The sequence below is a fragment of the Choristoneura fumiferana genome, chromosome 6 (genome assembly GCF_025370935.1).
Source record: "Choristoneura fumiferana chromosome 6, NRCan_CFum_1, whole genome shotgun sequence".
Classification (NCBI taxonomy): domain Eukaryota; kingdom Metazoa; phylum Arthropoda; class Insecta; order Lepidoptera; family Tortricidae; genus Choristoneura; species Choristoneura fumiferana.
This window is the reverse complement of record NC_133477.1, coordinates 14,560,621-14,576,882: the sequence shown is the minus strand read 5'-3', so window position 1 is coordinate 14,576,882 and position 16,262 is coordinate 14,560,621. Positions and strand designations below refer to the sequence as shown.

Below are 16,262 nucleotides of genomic sequence, written 5' to 3'. Positions count from 1 at the left end.
ATAAACAAACAAACGAAAACTCTAAAAATGATACTGATCATCCATAAAGTTGTATGCTTTTATCATAAATGAACTTTCAATGAACAGTTTCAATAATAAACTAGACAAACACTTAAAAAAACTAAAAGCACAAGTGCAGTGATATACAATTTAACTATCAACTCACAGAGTTACTTATTTTAATCTAGCAAAGATCCAGTATCTTCGAAATAAATGACTAAATTAATTTATTTGTAGGTAGGTATTTAATATTGCATCATCGCCCGATAATCTGTGCATAACAGGTGCATATTTACGCACACTTTATCGGTAAAATTTGTTATAAATGACAGCACTAGAATAAAATGTGTTGCAAATAGCATCATTTAAGCCTCTGTGGGGCCACAATGAATACAATGAATGATAATGACTCATCGCAACGCATACGCGTAGTCAGTAAATACGATATTAAGGGCTTCCATCTACTTCCTGTTACTTTATACAAAAAAACCGACCAAGATCGTGTCGAACACGTTCGAAATAGAGTTCCGTAGCCATTACGAAAAGATTAAGATATATTTTGCTAAGGATTTCGTATTTTGTACGGAATATTCCAAGTTTAGGTATATTTTATACCTTAGGCTGCTATTTACTCTTAAACTACTAATAATTCTCAAGAAAACTTAACCGTTATAGTTTTCCTTGTAAGTTTGATATACTTACCATCCTGCAGGGCTACTACGAAACTCGAAACTCGAAGTTCGTGTCATGCGGTCCCTCTGATACTATTTAATACGAGAGCAAGAGGGACGGTACGACACGAACTTCGAAGTTTTGTAGTAGCCCTGCTGAATTTCGCTCGATTCGAATGACGCTCGATTTTAATGAAAATTTGCACTAAAGTTGAATATTTTGCACAGACGCCATCATAGATAATCGTAGAGGACTTTCAAAAACTGATGAAACAAGGGGTTATTTATTGTTATATTATCCGAAAAGAGTACCTACGACCTAAGAAAAGTGATACGAGTAGTAGCAGGGAATCTAACCCAGTTCCTCGTCATTTCGTGTGCTTTACCATGTATACATATACGTGCTCTACCAAGTACGCTTTACCATATTATTGTGCACCAACCCAAGCACGCAGTATATAATCGGCGAAATTTGTTTTTTTTTGTATGGACAAGCATACAGGACGCACAAACTGTAGGTACTCGTACTTCTGTACAGGCTATTAATGCATTCACTGCCACCGACGCATATATGCGTTTTCAGAACTTCACCCCGTGCCGCTGTCATAATTATTCATACATCTTGAACGCACATGTGCGTCGGTGGCACCTGCAGGGCTACTACGAAACTCGAAGTTCGTGTCGTGTGGTCCCTCTGACACTTATACTATTTAATACGAGCGTGAGCTGCTGTGCTGCTGCTGTAGAAGTCAAGTGGCAGTGAATGCATTAAATTCAATTCATCGTTATTCCAACTTACAAAATAAAGCTACTCATAAAATGTTAAATCATCTAGTCAAATATGTTCCACTAATTATCGTTCTTATTATAATTGTTTTAGTAACATAGGTTATCATTATCACAATACGACTCTTATATGACAAATAATGCATGAAATAGTAATGACATCACGTTCCGTAGTCATACTATTGACGAATAATAAGGTGAACACCGAACTAGCTTGAAACGTTAGTTATCCTTTATTTCTGAGTCAAAGCATTGTGTACAATAAATTATTAATCATAATAACACTCAAATAGAAAAAAAATCGACGACAACTATGTGAATGTTTTATTGTGCACTATCCTTTACATGCGGCTTCGCTCGCGTGTGACAGAAGATCTAGCGGTTTAATTGAAATTCCGAGATTTTCCTAAATTCCTAATTTTCTTAAAAGTTAGTAAATTCATTTAAGTTGTATGAAAAGCTGCTGTGCACAATTTTTTGTCTACCTGCCTTCAGGAGACCCACTTGCTCGTTTGCCATGCCACCGAATAAAAAAAACCTGTAGATACGCACTTTAAATGTTGTGATTATATTCATAATAATTCGTAATAAGGCATAAAAAGTAGCCTATGTGTTATTCCAGACATCTATCATCTAAGTATATCAGTTTATCTTCATAACAAATTTCATCTAAAACCAACCAGCAGTTTTAGGGTGAAAGAGTAAAATATACACAAACTTTCACATTTAGCATGTTATAAGACTAATGAAATGAAATAAACAGAATATAGGACAAATAAATGTACCTACGAAGGTAAACTTGTAATGAAGTTATTCTCAAAGAAACAATAAAATCCTAGAAGAAGATCTATGAATTAAACCCGAAACATGTCAAAATATATTCGATTTAAGACGATATAAAAAACAATAAGTATACCAACTTATGTAGGTACATATTGCATTTATGCTTACCTTTTGAAACTGAACTTTTCGGGATAGCAAAAATCCTTTTAAAATATTCAAATAATGCAACAGTTTAACACTATTTGTATATTTGCGAACATACATACATTCCTACTTCAACTTTTTGGTACGGTAAGTAGATCTACACATTTTTTAGGTAGGTAATCAGTGATAGCTATAAAAATGTACGGTGTCTCTGATAATCCCCTTATATCCTAAGACAACGAGTATGCTACGATACATTAAAGCCAACCAAGGTTATAAAGTATATGACGACGATGTCGATTGGATAAATGAAAAGACAAATAACATTTCAGATTATCCTGAACATTACGGGCATACCGTGCATATTTATAACCGACTCCCTGTATAGGCCAGAGATGAGATGCTAGGTTATCAGATATATAGGTACTTTTTATCCTGGAAAATTAAATACTTCCTGCATGATAGTGATAAACGAATTTTTCACAAAGTTGCGTAATAATGTGTGCCTCATCTGACATCATAAATGTTAATAAGACCCTATCGGCGACATCGTAACCCACACACAGTTGTATTAGGCCTACGTGATTCAATCAGACCTCAAGGTTTGCGCAATGAAGTAATATCCTAAACAATGCGGCCTTCGAACCTCTGCTTATGATGTTACTTGTTTAATTAATGTGTAGCAGTTAAATAATACCACAGTAAAGCTCTGTTCCGCGCAATTAACACCAAGAAGCAATAACTGTGAATGCTAAATTCGTGTTCGTTGGAATTTCAGTAAAGTTTGAATATTTGGACCGGACTAAACTTTAATCCTATACAAATATACATAGGTATAGAATATTTTTGAAGCGAAAACAGAACTATGTAGGGTAGACCAGAGGCCCATTTTACGAAGCTACAAGTTACAATTTACAAGCGGTAAGTATAGTCTCTTTTTAATGCATACTGTTAAACAAAGACTACCGCTTGTAAATTGTAACACGTAGCTTCGTGAAATAGGGCACAGGTATAACTTCATCGAAGATATTTGTAGATCATCTGAGCCTATGAAAATAATTATTTCTTTAGGACACCAATGTAATCACTTGCTGGAGAAAAATATAGTTTAGCCGCTAAACCTTGCGAACTTAACAGTTGCTTATATTTTGACATTACTATACTGAGCTTATTTATTATACCTACTAAATCAAGTTTTTATTAGGATTTGATATTCAAAAATATTTCCGTGGAATTTTATCAATTTTTAAGGTTCTATAGTGTTACAAGGCATCCTTGTAGTTTCATCATAACCATTCGTCCGTCTGTCCGTCCGTCCGTCGGTACATCCATCCGGTTTAGCTTATACTTAGACTATTAACGCAATATATTGTGTTATCTATGATTTCTGTTGACTTTGAAAAGAACACTAAACAAGTAATTTATAAAGTAAATCTTTATAATAAAAGCTAATAAAATAATGTAAGCGTTAATTTAAACCTTTTCCAGGCCCCGCAAACTTAGATGTGCTACCAGAAAATAAGGCATAGTTTTATGTTGTTTACCTATGAGGGATTAATTTTTAAAAACCGGCCAAGAGCGTGTCGTACACGCCCAGGATAGGGTTCCGTAGCAATTACGAAAAAATAAAATAATATTTTTCTAAGAATTTCGTATTGTGTAGGTACTGAATCTTCCAAGTTTAGGTAGGTATATTTTATACCTTAGGCTGCTATTTACTCTTAAACTACTAATAATTCTCAAGCAATCTTAGCCGCTATAATTTTCCTTGTAAATTTGATATATTTAGTACCATTCTGAATGTTTTCAAATTTTTCCACCCAACAGTTTAAATTTTAGAGGAGGGGGGACGCTCGATTTCAATGAAAATTTGCACTTTACAGTTGAATATTTCGCAAACAGATCACTGAATGGAAAAATTGTCTTTGCAACCCCCCCAATGGTTTTAAAAGACCTATCCAACGATACCCCACAATATAGTTTAGTCGAGAAAAAAAAATCACCCCCGCTTTACGTCTATGGGAGGTACCCTAAAAATTTTTTTTTACTTTTTTTATTGTACCACTTTGTCGGCGTGACTGATATGTATATTCATGTCAAATTACAGCTTTCTAGTACTAACGGTCTCTGAGCTTACCCGCGGACAGACAGACAGACAGACGGACAGACATGGCGAAACTATACCTAAGGGTTCCTAGTTAACTACGGAACCCTAAAAACGAATAATATTTTTAACGAATTCTATTGATTTTGTACCATATTGTAGGTATATTTAGTAAGGGCGAATATGTGTGTACATTTATGTGGTTGCTTAGGCACTATGCCTGGATCTCTAAAAAGCTACATTATTTATGTCATTGATGAAACACACCGTTCCTGGAAAAGGGTTAAGCCATAGTGTGAAGTATCGTTGGATAGATCTTTCAAAAACATTATATAAATTTGCTAAAATCGTTCTTGATCGAAGGATCCTTTTGTAAAAATGTTATAGCTTGCCGAGGATGTGTTGAGCCAATACCCTGTAATAATAATTGGGCCCTCTTTCAATTAAAAATATTTATACTTCGTTGAGTTTCTTGCCGGATTCTTCTCAACAGATGTTTTTCAGAACCGGTGGTAGATTTTTTTGACATTCATAACTGCTTGTTGTAGCCTAAATTTAATAAAGATATTTTGACTTTGACTTCGAATTTATTATACCCTTGATTATACATTGCCTACTAACGCCATCTGTGGACAACTACCCGAACTCCCTACGGAGTGATGGATGTAACGCCAGTATCGCAGGTTATCTCTTTCACCACACTACGTATTGAGTTCAATCTCAATTTAACAGATGGCGGGATTAAAACTAGCAGAACAACATCAAAAACAATCATGTATGATTCCTGATAATGGCTCATCTTTACTTAATATAAAACAAACTCGCTTCCCACCGTATGTCCCTCTTGATGTACAGTCATCAGCACCAATATCTTACACAACAAGCGTGCATAAATATCTAATACGACTCTATTTCTAGGGCCGGAAGGACATGTCAGATATTCTTGCACGCTCCGCTGTGGCAGATATTAATGCTGGTGACTGTACGATCAGCCAAATAAGTGGTCTTTCAATATTTAAATAAATTCCTATCAAATGAATATGTCTCTAAGTCGAACTTTTAAGTTGATAGACACATCTATTGGCATTATTAATTTGTGACGTGCAGGTAAACGATCACAAAATTTAGGGTAGTCCACATATTTGGCTGATGGTACAGTCGAGTTCATAAACTTGTGAGCAAAAATTTGATCGAAAATATCTGAACACGCTTCTACGCCGTTAACAATAGAGTTGTTTTTAGATATTTTTGATCACTTAGATTTTTAAACTACGGAACGGATTTTAATGCAATTCATCAATCGGTACGAGTAGAATAATTCATGAGGAAGGTTTATATGTGAGTACCTATACCTAGGAAGGTAATAATTATAACAACTGGCGACGCGCCTCGGCTCCACGTGGGTGTATTTTGGGGAATGTGAGGTAAAAAATGTGAAGTTACCGCCTTTCATTATCGACTTCCTTTATTTATCGCCTATTTTTTTTTCGTGCGAAGCCGGGGTGGGTCCCTAGTTTCCAGAATTGTTAGCTACTAGGAACTTGATAATCTTTGAGCAAACTTTATGAACATTATTTCATGGGTCAATTTTGTTGACGTATTGATTTGAGATACAAGATTTTTCAAAGTTGTGACGAAATGATAAACAGACGCAGAAAACCTTATTATTCTTGTTAGTTGATATATCTATCTAGTATACTTTGTACCGTGCGAGTATTTTGGATGATAAGATAACCCTTTACCTAGGTACTAAATTTTTTAGAGCTCAGTCTGGGTATCTTCTAAATATAAATTTTCCTACGATCCTGAGAAGGAGGATCTTGACAGACAGACGGACAACGAAATATTCCTGCAAACGTTCCTTTTATCCTTTTGAATTACGGAACTTTGAAAAATGAGAAACATCAACGCAATTTCAGGCCACATGAAATGGACGTAGTTGGGCCAATCAACTTTTTTACCGACACTAATCTGTCCGCGACATTTTTCAAACAATTGCAGATTTTTGTAAGTAAACATGTTTTTTTTTGTAATTTAATAGATGGTGTACCTGAATACATGCCATCCTACGTAAGTTTAAGCTATTAAACCGTGAAATATCTCGTTGGAAGTACGATTTTTTTGGTAACGCCAGAGACAATTTTGGTAACGCAGGAGATGCCCAAAGTGTCGGTAAAATAGTTGATTGACCCAGTTATGCAAACAGGAACCAACCCATACACCTCCCCCCAAAGTTTACATAAGTAAGCAACAAGTACGGCCAAAAGCGTTGCGGTGCCGATCACGCAAATGATAGAGGCGCATACCTACCTACTTGCGTGTGAACAAAGCAATCTCGTTGGTAATTTGGAAGTCTTCCCAAAAAAGTCTTGAGTGGTTTAAATCAACATAAAAATGAGAGGTATCAACGAGCACTCAGGCAACATCAAATAACACATCAAGAAAACTAAATAAGCTTATATTTATCAAAAACTATTTAGGGGATCTTGGCTTTTCGCAGAAAATATTTTTCACAAATGATTCATATAGAAGAAAGATTGTATTTCTGTATCTCATTGTAAAATGAAAGATATATTTCCGGGCTACCCTGTGAACAATTCTGAAATACTTAGGGGCTGTTTCACCATCCATTGATTAGTGTTAACCGACGGTTAAATGTGATGCCGTCTCTATTTGTTTTGTTCGAATAGATGGAGACGGCATCACACTTAACCGTCACTTAACACTAATCAATCAATCAATGGATGGTGAAACAGCCCCTTAGTTTAAAAAAGTCGTTCATCCATTATGAAACAGTTGGGAAATTAATCACTTGGGAAACATATTTTCAGCGAAAAAAAAGAGAAACACTATTTGGACCTAGCCTTGGAGCTGGTGTCGTCTCTGTGCGCGGAGCATAGTGCCAGGATGGCGTCGACGGCCAATAGCGTGGCGGCGCCGAGCGCGCAAATGGCGGCGGCGCGCGCGTGCGTGCGCCGCGGGCAGTCGGGCACGTCGTGCCACGCGCGCAACGTGCACGCGCCGCACGCGCCGAACAGCGCGCCGCCTGCGCCCGACCACCACGCGTCGACGTACGCGTCTGCTGCCGCTGACACCGCCTCACCTGAATCGGAATACACCAGATGTGGGTCCACATTTGTATCATTTTGCCGATCACGTCACGCGTATCGTATCGAGCACGCGTATCCTAAGTATGGACGCTCACTTTGGGCACACCGTATCACTAGCATCGTCGCGTGAAAAAATGCGTCCATACTAACCGTAGCGTAGCAGCGTATCGTATCATAACGCCGTATCATTAAGTGTGGATGCTATCCGTACCCCTTCTATAATCCCCTTTGATGATCGGGGAAAAACTACCTCGAGAGCGATCACGGCGTATCGCGTATCAAATCATCACTTCGTATTGTGATACAGTATCCGATCGCGAGTGTGCATGGTATATATACGCATATCAACATCGATTCCGAGCGATCAGATACGGCGCGCCGCATGATAGCGCTGTTTTTGCGTCCACACTAGCGATCTTGATATGTACGCGTCGGTGCAACGCGATGGAGATACGATACGACAAAAGGATACAGATGTGGATGCAGCTTAATATTAACGACAAACGCTTGTTATCGAGATCTTTCATGCGTCTACTACGTCGACTCTAGCATTTGATACGGATAGACCGAGGCACTCTTTGGTCGACGGTCTCTAAAGCCTGATCAGAAATATATGACTATTCGCCATGTTGCGAAATTTCATTGGAACTCATTTCTTACACTGGCAATAATTTTTATGATTGTTAGTGTCACTGTGGCGGTTTCTTTGAACAATAACAAAAAATGCCCAAAACGATTCGTAGTCAACAATGAATCATTGTAAATAATGTTTATAATAAACTTTTCGCTACAAAACCTTTTCAAATTAACATCAGAGCTAACAGGTAAACGTTGTAGACAAGTCAAGATGTCATTGTAGTCTGGTAAAAATAAGCAGTAATTATAGTTATTAATAAACTTTCTAGGTATATCGGAGTCATCGATTACGCGAATTACGAAAGAAGGTCGTTCCTCCTCAGGTTTTAGGTCGCCAAAGAAAAAAGAAGGCATTGTTCCGACTATACTGTACTATTGCCATATAAATAAGATAAATCTTGACAATAGTCATATATTTTTGGTTTACCTTTACATACTTCCCCTTTTGCAACATGATTTTGGGGCCCTAAACTCGCTCTAGATACTCTAAAGCCGGTCTAGATATAAAATTGAGCAATTGAACAACTCAGGCATTGGCTAAATAATTCAAACTGAGCAATCTTTATGATAGTTTACATGAGTTAAGGTAAACAATGGCTTCATTTGTAATTCAAATCGACGGTAGGTACCTACGTCTGACACATTACAGTTTATTTTTGGAGTAGACGCAAGACTTGACACAATGTTGTACGAGTAAAAGTATTTTCTTTACAAAGTACTTCTAAAATCTTCGCACCACCGTTGTCGCAAAAACAGATGACGGTAACTGCAAAAAAATCCTGTAAACAACCTCAATGTAGCCCTAAATTCTTCAATATTATTTAATTACTTTCAATTTCTACATTGTCTACAGCTCATAAAGTCGCATTTATACGAGGAGATTTAATTTTTCTTATAGGTACTACCAAACCACAAACTCTATCCTAAAATTTATAATAGTATGCCCCGTGTCAAAATATTAATTGAAATAAATGACATAGAGACCACTCTTGGGGGTTACATCCGATATCGTTAGGAAAAGAGAGTTCCTTAAAAATGAACAAATAGCTATACCTTTCTGTCATACGCTGGCCTCGTCATCGAACTCCTCGGAATCCAAATAGGCCAAGCTTATGTCGAGGAACATAAGGACCGCGTTGATAATCGCGAGGGATCCCGCGACGACCGCTGCCGTCTGGTCCCCTGTCCGGGGGTACGTTGCCTTGGGTAGCCGCGCCGCTAGCACCAAGCCACCGCAGACAGAGAAGAGCCCCATGCCCAGAATGCCAAAGTACATGTCTTGGACGAGGTCCAGCGGCGCGAATATCATCTCCCCTAAAACGTTCGATTGGGTTACTCTAAGGCAGCGGTTCTTAACCTCTTAGTCAGGAGGGACCACTTGACAAAATTTCTGTCTTGCCATGGACCACCAACTGTTTGAAGGTAATATATACGGTAAAAGTAAAATTGTAAATAAATGAACTGTTGCGACCGCTACTTGACTGATGCGTCGTTTTGTCAATTCGTTATTGATGGCTTCGCGGACCACTTCGAGGTCTTCCAGAGCACCAGTGGTCCGCGGACCACCGGTTAAGAACCGCTGCTCTAAGGAGTGTGATCGGGGTATTTGACTTGTATAAATGCGACCTTACAGTTTTAGATAGTTAAAATATAATGTAATTACAATATTTCTTCATCTATTTCAATCTATGTCATACTTACTTAAATTTTAAGTTATTTATTTATTTATGTATTTGGGCACAAACGGACGGTTATTATAGCCAAAAAAACAAACTAACAGCAACTGAACCAAGTACTGAATTAATTTTAACACAAACGATCCACAAAACACATGATCAATTGAGCTAGTTGATAGCCGTTGGGGACCAAATAAAAGGTTCTCGAATGGAGACCGCGGATCGGCGAGCGCAGCGTAGGAGGACGTCCACCAACGAGATGCAGGATGCAGGCCGCTTCCAACCGAAGCAACTGGAGGTCTATGGGGAAGGCCTATGTCTAACATGAACGTCCTACAGCTAATATGATGATGATGGATTGAGCTAAACGTACAAGCGGTATCCAAAACAGACATTTCTAAAGAACAACTGCTACACACCGTTCAATCAAAAAACTACGTAACTATGTTTTAAAAATTGGTCTCACCAATAATTTCCCCTGAGAGCACTACTACGTAGCCCACATAGGTGCCCGAACAAAGGATGAGGGTGGGTACGTCGGTCAAGTCATAACTGTAGTGATGCAGCGTCAGACACGCTATTGTGAGCACCTGTAATAATTATATACGACGATTAGATATTGTCATCACTCCTTGTTGCTCTTATGTCGCAAAATTTGTACATATTTTTTCCTTAAAGCGCAACGCATGAAACAGACAATGCAGATCGCCAACGCACGTGCATTGATACACTATTGGTGTGACATTGACGGCTAATATTGGAGTTTCAGAAGAAATTGGCGATCGCCGTAGCGAAAAATGGCAAGACATTCTTTGCGAGAATGCTTTGCTTTCCTTTTTACTTTGCTTTCCTTTCCTTTTACTTTCCTTTCCTTTTCTGCTAAAGAAGAGAACACAGTATTGCCGTAAACAGGTAGCGTTCTCTAGAAGGTACTTCAAAAGTAAAGCCACTACTTCAAAAAATTATAAGTAATCATATATAAGAGGTCATAAAAAGAATATAAAAAACTGGTTATTTACATTGGATCACAAGGAAAGCTGCATTATAGTCAGCCACGACAATTGAAATAATTATAATTTTATGTTACATTTCCATCAACTTGAAAGTGGCATCTATTTCGTTTTTAGATTTATCCTTATTAATTCTATCAAGTCATTGCCAATTCTTAAAAGAATAATGTGTAGTAAATCTCTAAAATTATTTCCCATTTTTCCGTGCAAGGTTTGTGCGATGTGACCGTGTAAAATTACGCTCGCTTGCAGCGATTTCGATTTTCGCTTAAAGAGTGAACCACTAAGAGTATAAATTAAACAGGTACCTAGTTAGAAAAGAGAAAAGATCTGTTAATTTAAACCACGCAAAGTCAGTCATCATAATGTCAGCTGAAAGAAGTCCACAGCTGTACATAGGCCTCCTTTAAACAAAGTAAACAAACAAAGTACGCAAAGTCAGTACCACGACTTTATTACGTTGGAATTACACTTTACACTCGATTGTATGACAAGATATAAGGCCTGTTAACAAAAATCTTCTATTGACTGTTTAACGACGCCTTTTTTCTTCTCTCAGTTAATATCTGTTAATATGGATACCAGGCCCTACTGATAACCTCTAAAGAAATAAACTGGCGTGTAGAATCCCACTAATATTATAAATGCGAAAGTTTGTAAGTCTGTTTGTTTGTTGCTTCGTCACGTCTAAACCGCTGAACCGATTCAGATGAAATTCGATATACAGATAGTTTGAGTCCCGGGGAAGGACATAAAATAGTTTTTATCCTGGAAAATTGCATAGTTCCCGCGGGATAGCGATAACCGAATTCTACGCGGACGGAGTTGCGGGTAACGGATAGTAAAACATAAAGCAGTAGAAAACGGATGAAGGAAAGGAACTAAAAATTTTACATACAAAATTTTAATATGCTCAAATATTTTGCATCAAATGTGACAGTCACAAAGAAAGTGGCGCCCTCATTAAAGTACTCTTTTATGTCGTACTCAACCAGTGACCTAAAGGCCTTACGGACTAAGTAGATAAAGACAAGTAACAAGATACCTACTAATTCTGTAAATTTGATTAAACACGTCGGTATTAGCATTTATAAGTCGCTCACTTGAATATCTTTACAAAATAAGATGATATAAAATAAGTACAATAACTAACAACGCATATATTACATGACATCCAAATATGACAGCTGTCGTGTAAAAACTTCATGTTAAATTTTTAATGCTTTTTGGTTTTGGTAATTAGCCTATAATGTACTTAAAAAAGGATTTATTTAACACGTTTTCAAAAATTTGCTTCAATGAAGTTTAATAGCAAATTATAGTTCCAACGGATAACATGGATCGCATAGTATTTAAGTAAATAAGTTGAGTATCGGCCGTAGGTATCGGCAATGTAAAAATTCAGATTCGCAATTCGTAATATTTTCACAATCACAACAATACTTCTTATGTTGTGGAGATCCATGGACGACGGCATCAATTTCTTATTACGAATAAATATCTGATTTCACAGACACAATTCATAATTCATACATAATTCTGATAAAAAAATGTTTACTGGCTACTTTTCTTGCAAATGATGATTAATGAATGATATTAGTTATTATCCCGATACAAAGATCACACATAAGGAATTCTGAGTAGGTAGTTAATTTTTAAAACGCGGTTTTTAGTAATAAATCTAGTGAAGATTGCTTAAAATTATTTATATTGCTAAAAAGGAAGCATACTTAACTAATAATACTATACAAGCGCTTAAACTGGACTAGAGGCAGCTACTAATCTAACGTTTTTATTATTTTAAGATTTGCCTCTATATCTACCTTACGTTATTAATAGTCGCATTCGGTTATGTGAATCAATCAATCAATCAATGCACCTTATACACCTATAGGTATAGGTACAAGTGACATTTATTAATAGAACGTACCTATTTTTTTTTGTTCTTGATTAGATCGTTTTGAAAATTGGCTCGGATAGCCGAGTTAGGGCAGGGCACGGATTGTTATTAGGTAAGTGAGAGCACCGCCGACCTAAAAGTACTCAGAAATACCGTGATTCGCGAAAGTTCAAGGCGTTCCTGTGGTAAAGGATGTTGTTCTTATTTCTTTTTTAATATGCTATTGGCCAATCAGAGTAAATAACTTCGCTAATGTAATTTGGCTCTGTCCATGGTCGTTTGCCGAGCTTATTTCCTCGAATCAGTATACCTCCCATATGAAGTTATGATATGAGATCATCTCGATACACAAATGGCATTTAAATAGTAATTAAACTGTGAAGAAAGAATGTAGAGTTTCGAAGCTTTTTATTGAATATGAAGATTATTTGCTATTGCTCCTGCAACTATCGAGGTACTTGGCTAAGTACCTACCAAATACATTGGCGTGTAATGAAATGAAATGAAATCGTTTATTGCATGACCACAGGTATATAAATAAGATCTACATGTTTTGGTGTGTCCTTTTATGATCTACCATTTTCATGGTGTACAATATATAAAAAACTGAACAAAATTAAAAATTAAATCAATTAAATTAAATAGAATACATTACATGAAGTTAAAAATAAAAATAAACAAAACATAATCAATTAAAATACATTAGCTAGTCAAAAAAAATACAATAAAGTTAAATCAAAATCACTCAACAAAAAAAATCATAATGTCAAATTTCGAAACCATACATTAATAACCATAAATGTCAGTACTCAACTGTTTAGTTAATTTATATTCCAGATATTCTTTAACTGTATAAAAACAGTTCGTCAAAAGCCATTTCTTCAATTTGGTTTTGAACACTTGTCCATTAAAAACTTTTAATTCGTCTGGAAGACTGTTAAACAGCTTTATTGACATGGTTATAAGCGTTACGTTTATAAATATTTGAACGACAACGAGGCTGGTATATATAGGAGAATATATGTAGGATAAACTAAATCAAAAAAATTACTGCATGATATTCAAAGACTGCATGTTTTATTTATTATTTACGGGTGCTCCTTATTTCATATAATATTAATAGTCATTATATGAATTCGGATAACAGATTTGGCAAAACATAATTGTGTGTATATTGCACTGACATACTAATAATAAAAAACATAGAACTTATTTAACACTAGCTTTTGCCCGCGACTTCGTCCGCGTGGAATAGTAACTTTGGGAAGTATTTAATTTATTTAGGATAGCTATTTACCCAATAATAGCACATAGAAACTTCTATGGTTTACTAAAAAATAATCTATTTTAAACATTGCTATAAATATAAACTTTTTTTTTTTGCTCTTCCATCATCCATCCGTGTTCTTTGGTAAAACATAAATATTTTGCGGGAAGCCACATTTTAACAATACGACGTGTATTTATACCCTGCCAACATAAAAGGACTACTTGATTCATAGTGAACTCTTAACACCTTACATCCTTTATTGTAAGTTAGGAGATTAAGACGGCATTTTTACTAAGCATAGCTACACCACGGACTGCATTCACTTGTTCATATCATATCTGTGAGCTACACATATTTCCGATAAATATACTTATAGCAATTTGTTTGGAATTCCTTAAGAACTTTCATCCCCATATTTCAAGTAAATAGGTGGAAATTTGAAACGCCGAAACAAATGTTTTTTAGGGTTCCGTTCCTCAAAAGGAAAAAATTATAGGATCACTTTGCCGTCCGTCCGTCCGTCTGTCTTTCAAGACCCTTTTATCTCATAATGGCGCGGAGTATCGGTATCGAGTTGAAATTGAAATCCTAAACTCAGGTCAATAGTCCCGAAAGCTGTTGAAAAAATCAAACTTCTAAGTCAAGGCAATCAAAAGCTACAGTCATTAAAAAGGTGTTTCCATGTAAATCGCCTTAACAGAAAAAGTAATAGGATACTTCCGGTTGTCTTGGAAACTTGGAATTTTGCATAAAGGTAGCTCTTATATAGCACAATAAATAAGAAAGAACTGAAAATTATAACCAATCATAATTTGATTGCTTAGTAGCGACATCTCTTGTCTAGGTGAGCGGTTAGTTCCGAAAGAGTGTGACGTCTCTCGATGAGAGCGGAACATAGATGTCGCTAGTGCTGCTGCATAAGTAGCGTAGTAGAAATAAGCAACCTGAGATATGTATGCATAGGAAAAATTCGTGTCTAGATTCCTGTCCAGCGGTGGTGTAGGGGTTATAGCACGCAGCACGGATTGCTGAGGACCTGGGTTCGATTCCCAGCGCTGGTCTCTTTTTCTGGTTTTTCTGTGCATCCATGTCTCAGTTTGTATTTTCGACTGAAAATTATAATTTTTCATGTCTGACTGTCTGTCAATTATCCATCTAAAATGACCCCACATTGCGAACATTTTGCTTGAGCTTAGAAGGCTCTGCTAACACTGCATCATCCTCTCTGCTAACATCATCTCTCGCAGGTAATTTTTTTAAAAACGCTTGAACAAATATCTATTTATCTCTTTTCACGTGCCCAAATGCCAAGTTTCATAAAAAAACATCGATTTATCTTCAACAATGATGATCTTCCACATAAAGTTTCATCCCTATTTCACCCCCTCACAGGAAGAATTTAAAAAAACGCGCGAACATTTATCTATTTATTTCTTATCACTTGCCGAAATGGCAAGTTTAATAAAGATTCATCGATTTATCTTCGATAATGACGACCTTCCGTATACATTTACATCCCCTATTTCACCCCCCACAGGTCGAATTTTTAAAACAGCTCAAACAGATATCGATTTATTTCTTATTAAATGCCTAAATGCCAAGTTTCATGGTGTTATCTTCGACAGTGGCGAACTTCCACCTTATAAACTTTCATCCCCTATTTCAACCCCTTAAAGCCTTTTTTTATAACTTAATTACTTAACTTATTAACTTATTTTAATACTTTGGTAAGCATAGTAACGTGCTTATTAAATTTATGCCAAGTCATTATCAGACGAATATACGAATTTATAATTATGCGACGTTTTAGTTAGATTAGGTTAGAATTATAAAAATTGCGTTATGTAAATTAATGTAGTTCAGAACCATGATTCATGATGTACCATGTTTTTATGCAAATAAATGATTTATTCTTATTATTTAACAGCGCTTGACTGGTTGTGCTGGCGTTCTTTCCGGGAGGCTTATGTCCACCATTGCGCGTCTAATGGCTGAAATGATGATGATGGTAAAGGTAAAAGTATAAGCCGCGGGGTGGGGCCGACATTTTTCAGTTTTTGCCCCACCTCTAAAAAATCGAAGATCCGGGGCTCTTAAAGAGTCTTTGCTTACCTGTGGCCTTATGATAACTTCGCCTATGCAACAAATGTGTGTTCACAGGAGCAAAACTGT

General features: G+C 36.5%; 1 protein-coding gene across 2 annotated transcripts; it reads right to left on the bottom strand.

Annotated features, from left to right (window-relative positions):
- Window positions 1-6,930: 6,930 nt before the first annotated feature.
- LOC141428680 (uncharacterized) lies at window positions 6,931-12,103 on the bottom strand. Of its 2 annotated transcripts, XM_074088683.1 has the most exons (4): window positions 11,970-12,103; window positions 10,377-10,500; window positions 9,288-9,548; window positions 7,508-7,591 (listed from the first exon to the last, which is right to left on the bottom strand). In XM_074088683.1, exons 1-3 carry the CDS (start codon window positions 12,006-12,008, stop codon window positions 9,295-9,297), a joined length of 417 nt encoding a protein of 138 aa, XP_073944784.1. In that variant the 5' UTR covers window positions 12,009-12,103; the 3' UTR covers window positions 7,508-7,591; window positions 9,288-9,294. The 2 variants fall into 2 exon arrangements, with proteins under 2 accessions (XP_073944786.1, XP_073944784.1); XM_074088685.1 differs by lacking the exon at window positions 9,288-9,548 and having other exon boundaries at window positions 6,931-7,591.
- Between the last annotated feature and the right edge of the window lie 4,159 nt (window positions 12,104-16,262).

What these genes read in the sequence shown, in the direction of transcription:
- LOC141428680 (XM_074088685.1), bottom strand. Translation starts at nt 12,008, where the DNA reads ATGCTAATACCGACGTGTTTAATCAAATTTACAGAATTA. An exon ending in TAATCAAATTTACAGAATTA is followed by an intron (nt 10,501 to 11,969) that starts GTAGGTATCTTG and finishes TAATTATTACAG; the next exon opens with GTGCTCACAATAGCGTGTCT. An exon ending in GCTCTCAGGGGAAATTATTG is followed by an intron (nt 7,592 to 10,376) that starts GTGAGACCAATT and finishes ATTCCGATTCAG; the next exon opens with GTGAGGCGGTGTCAGCGGCA.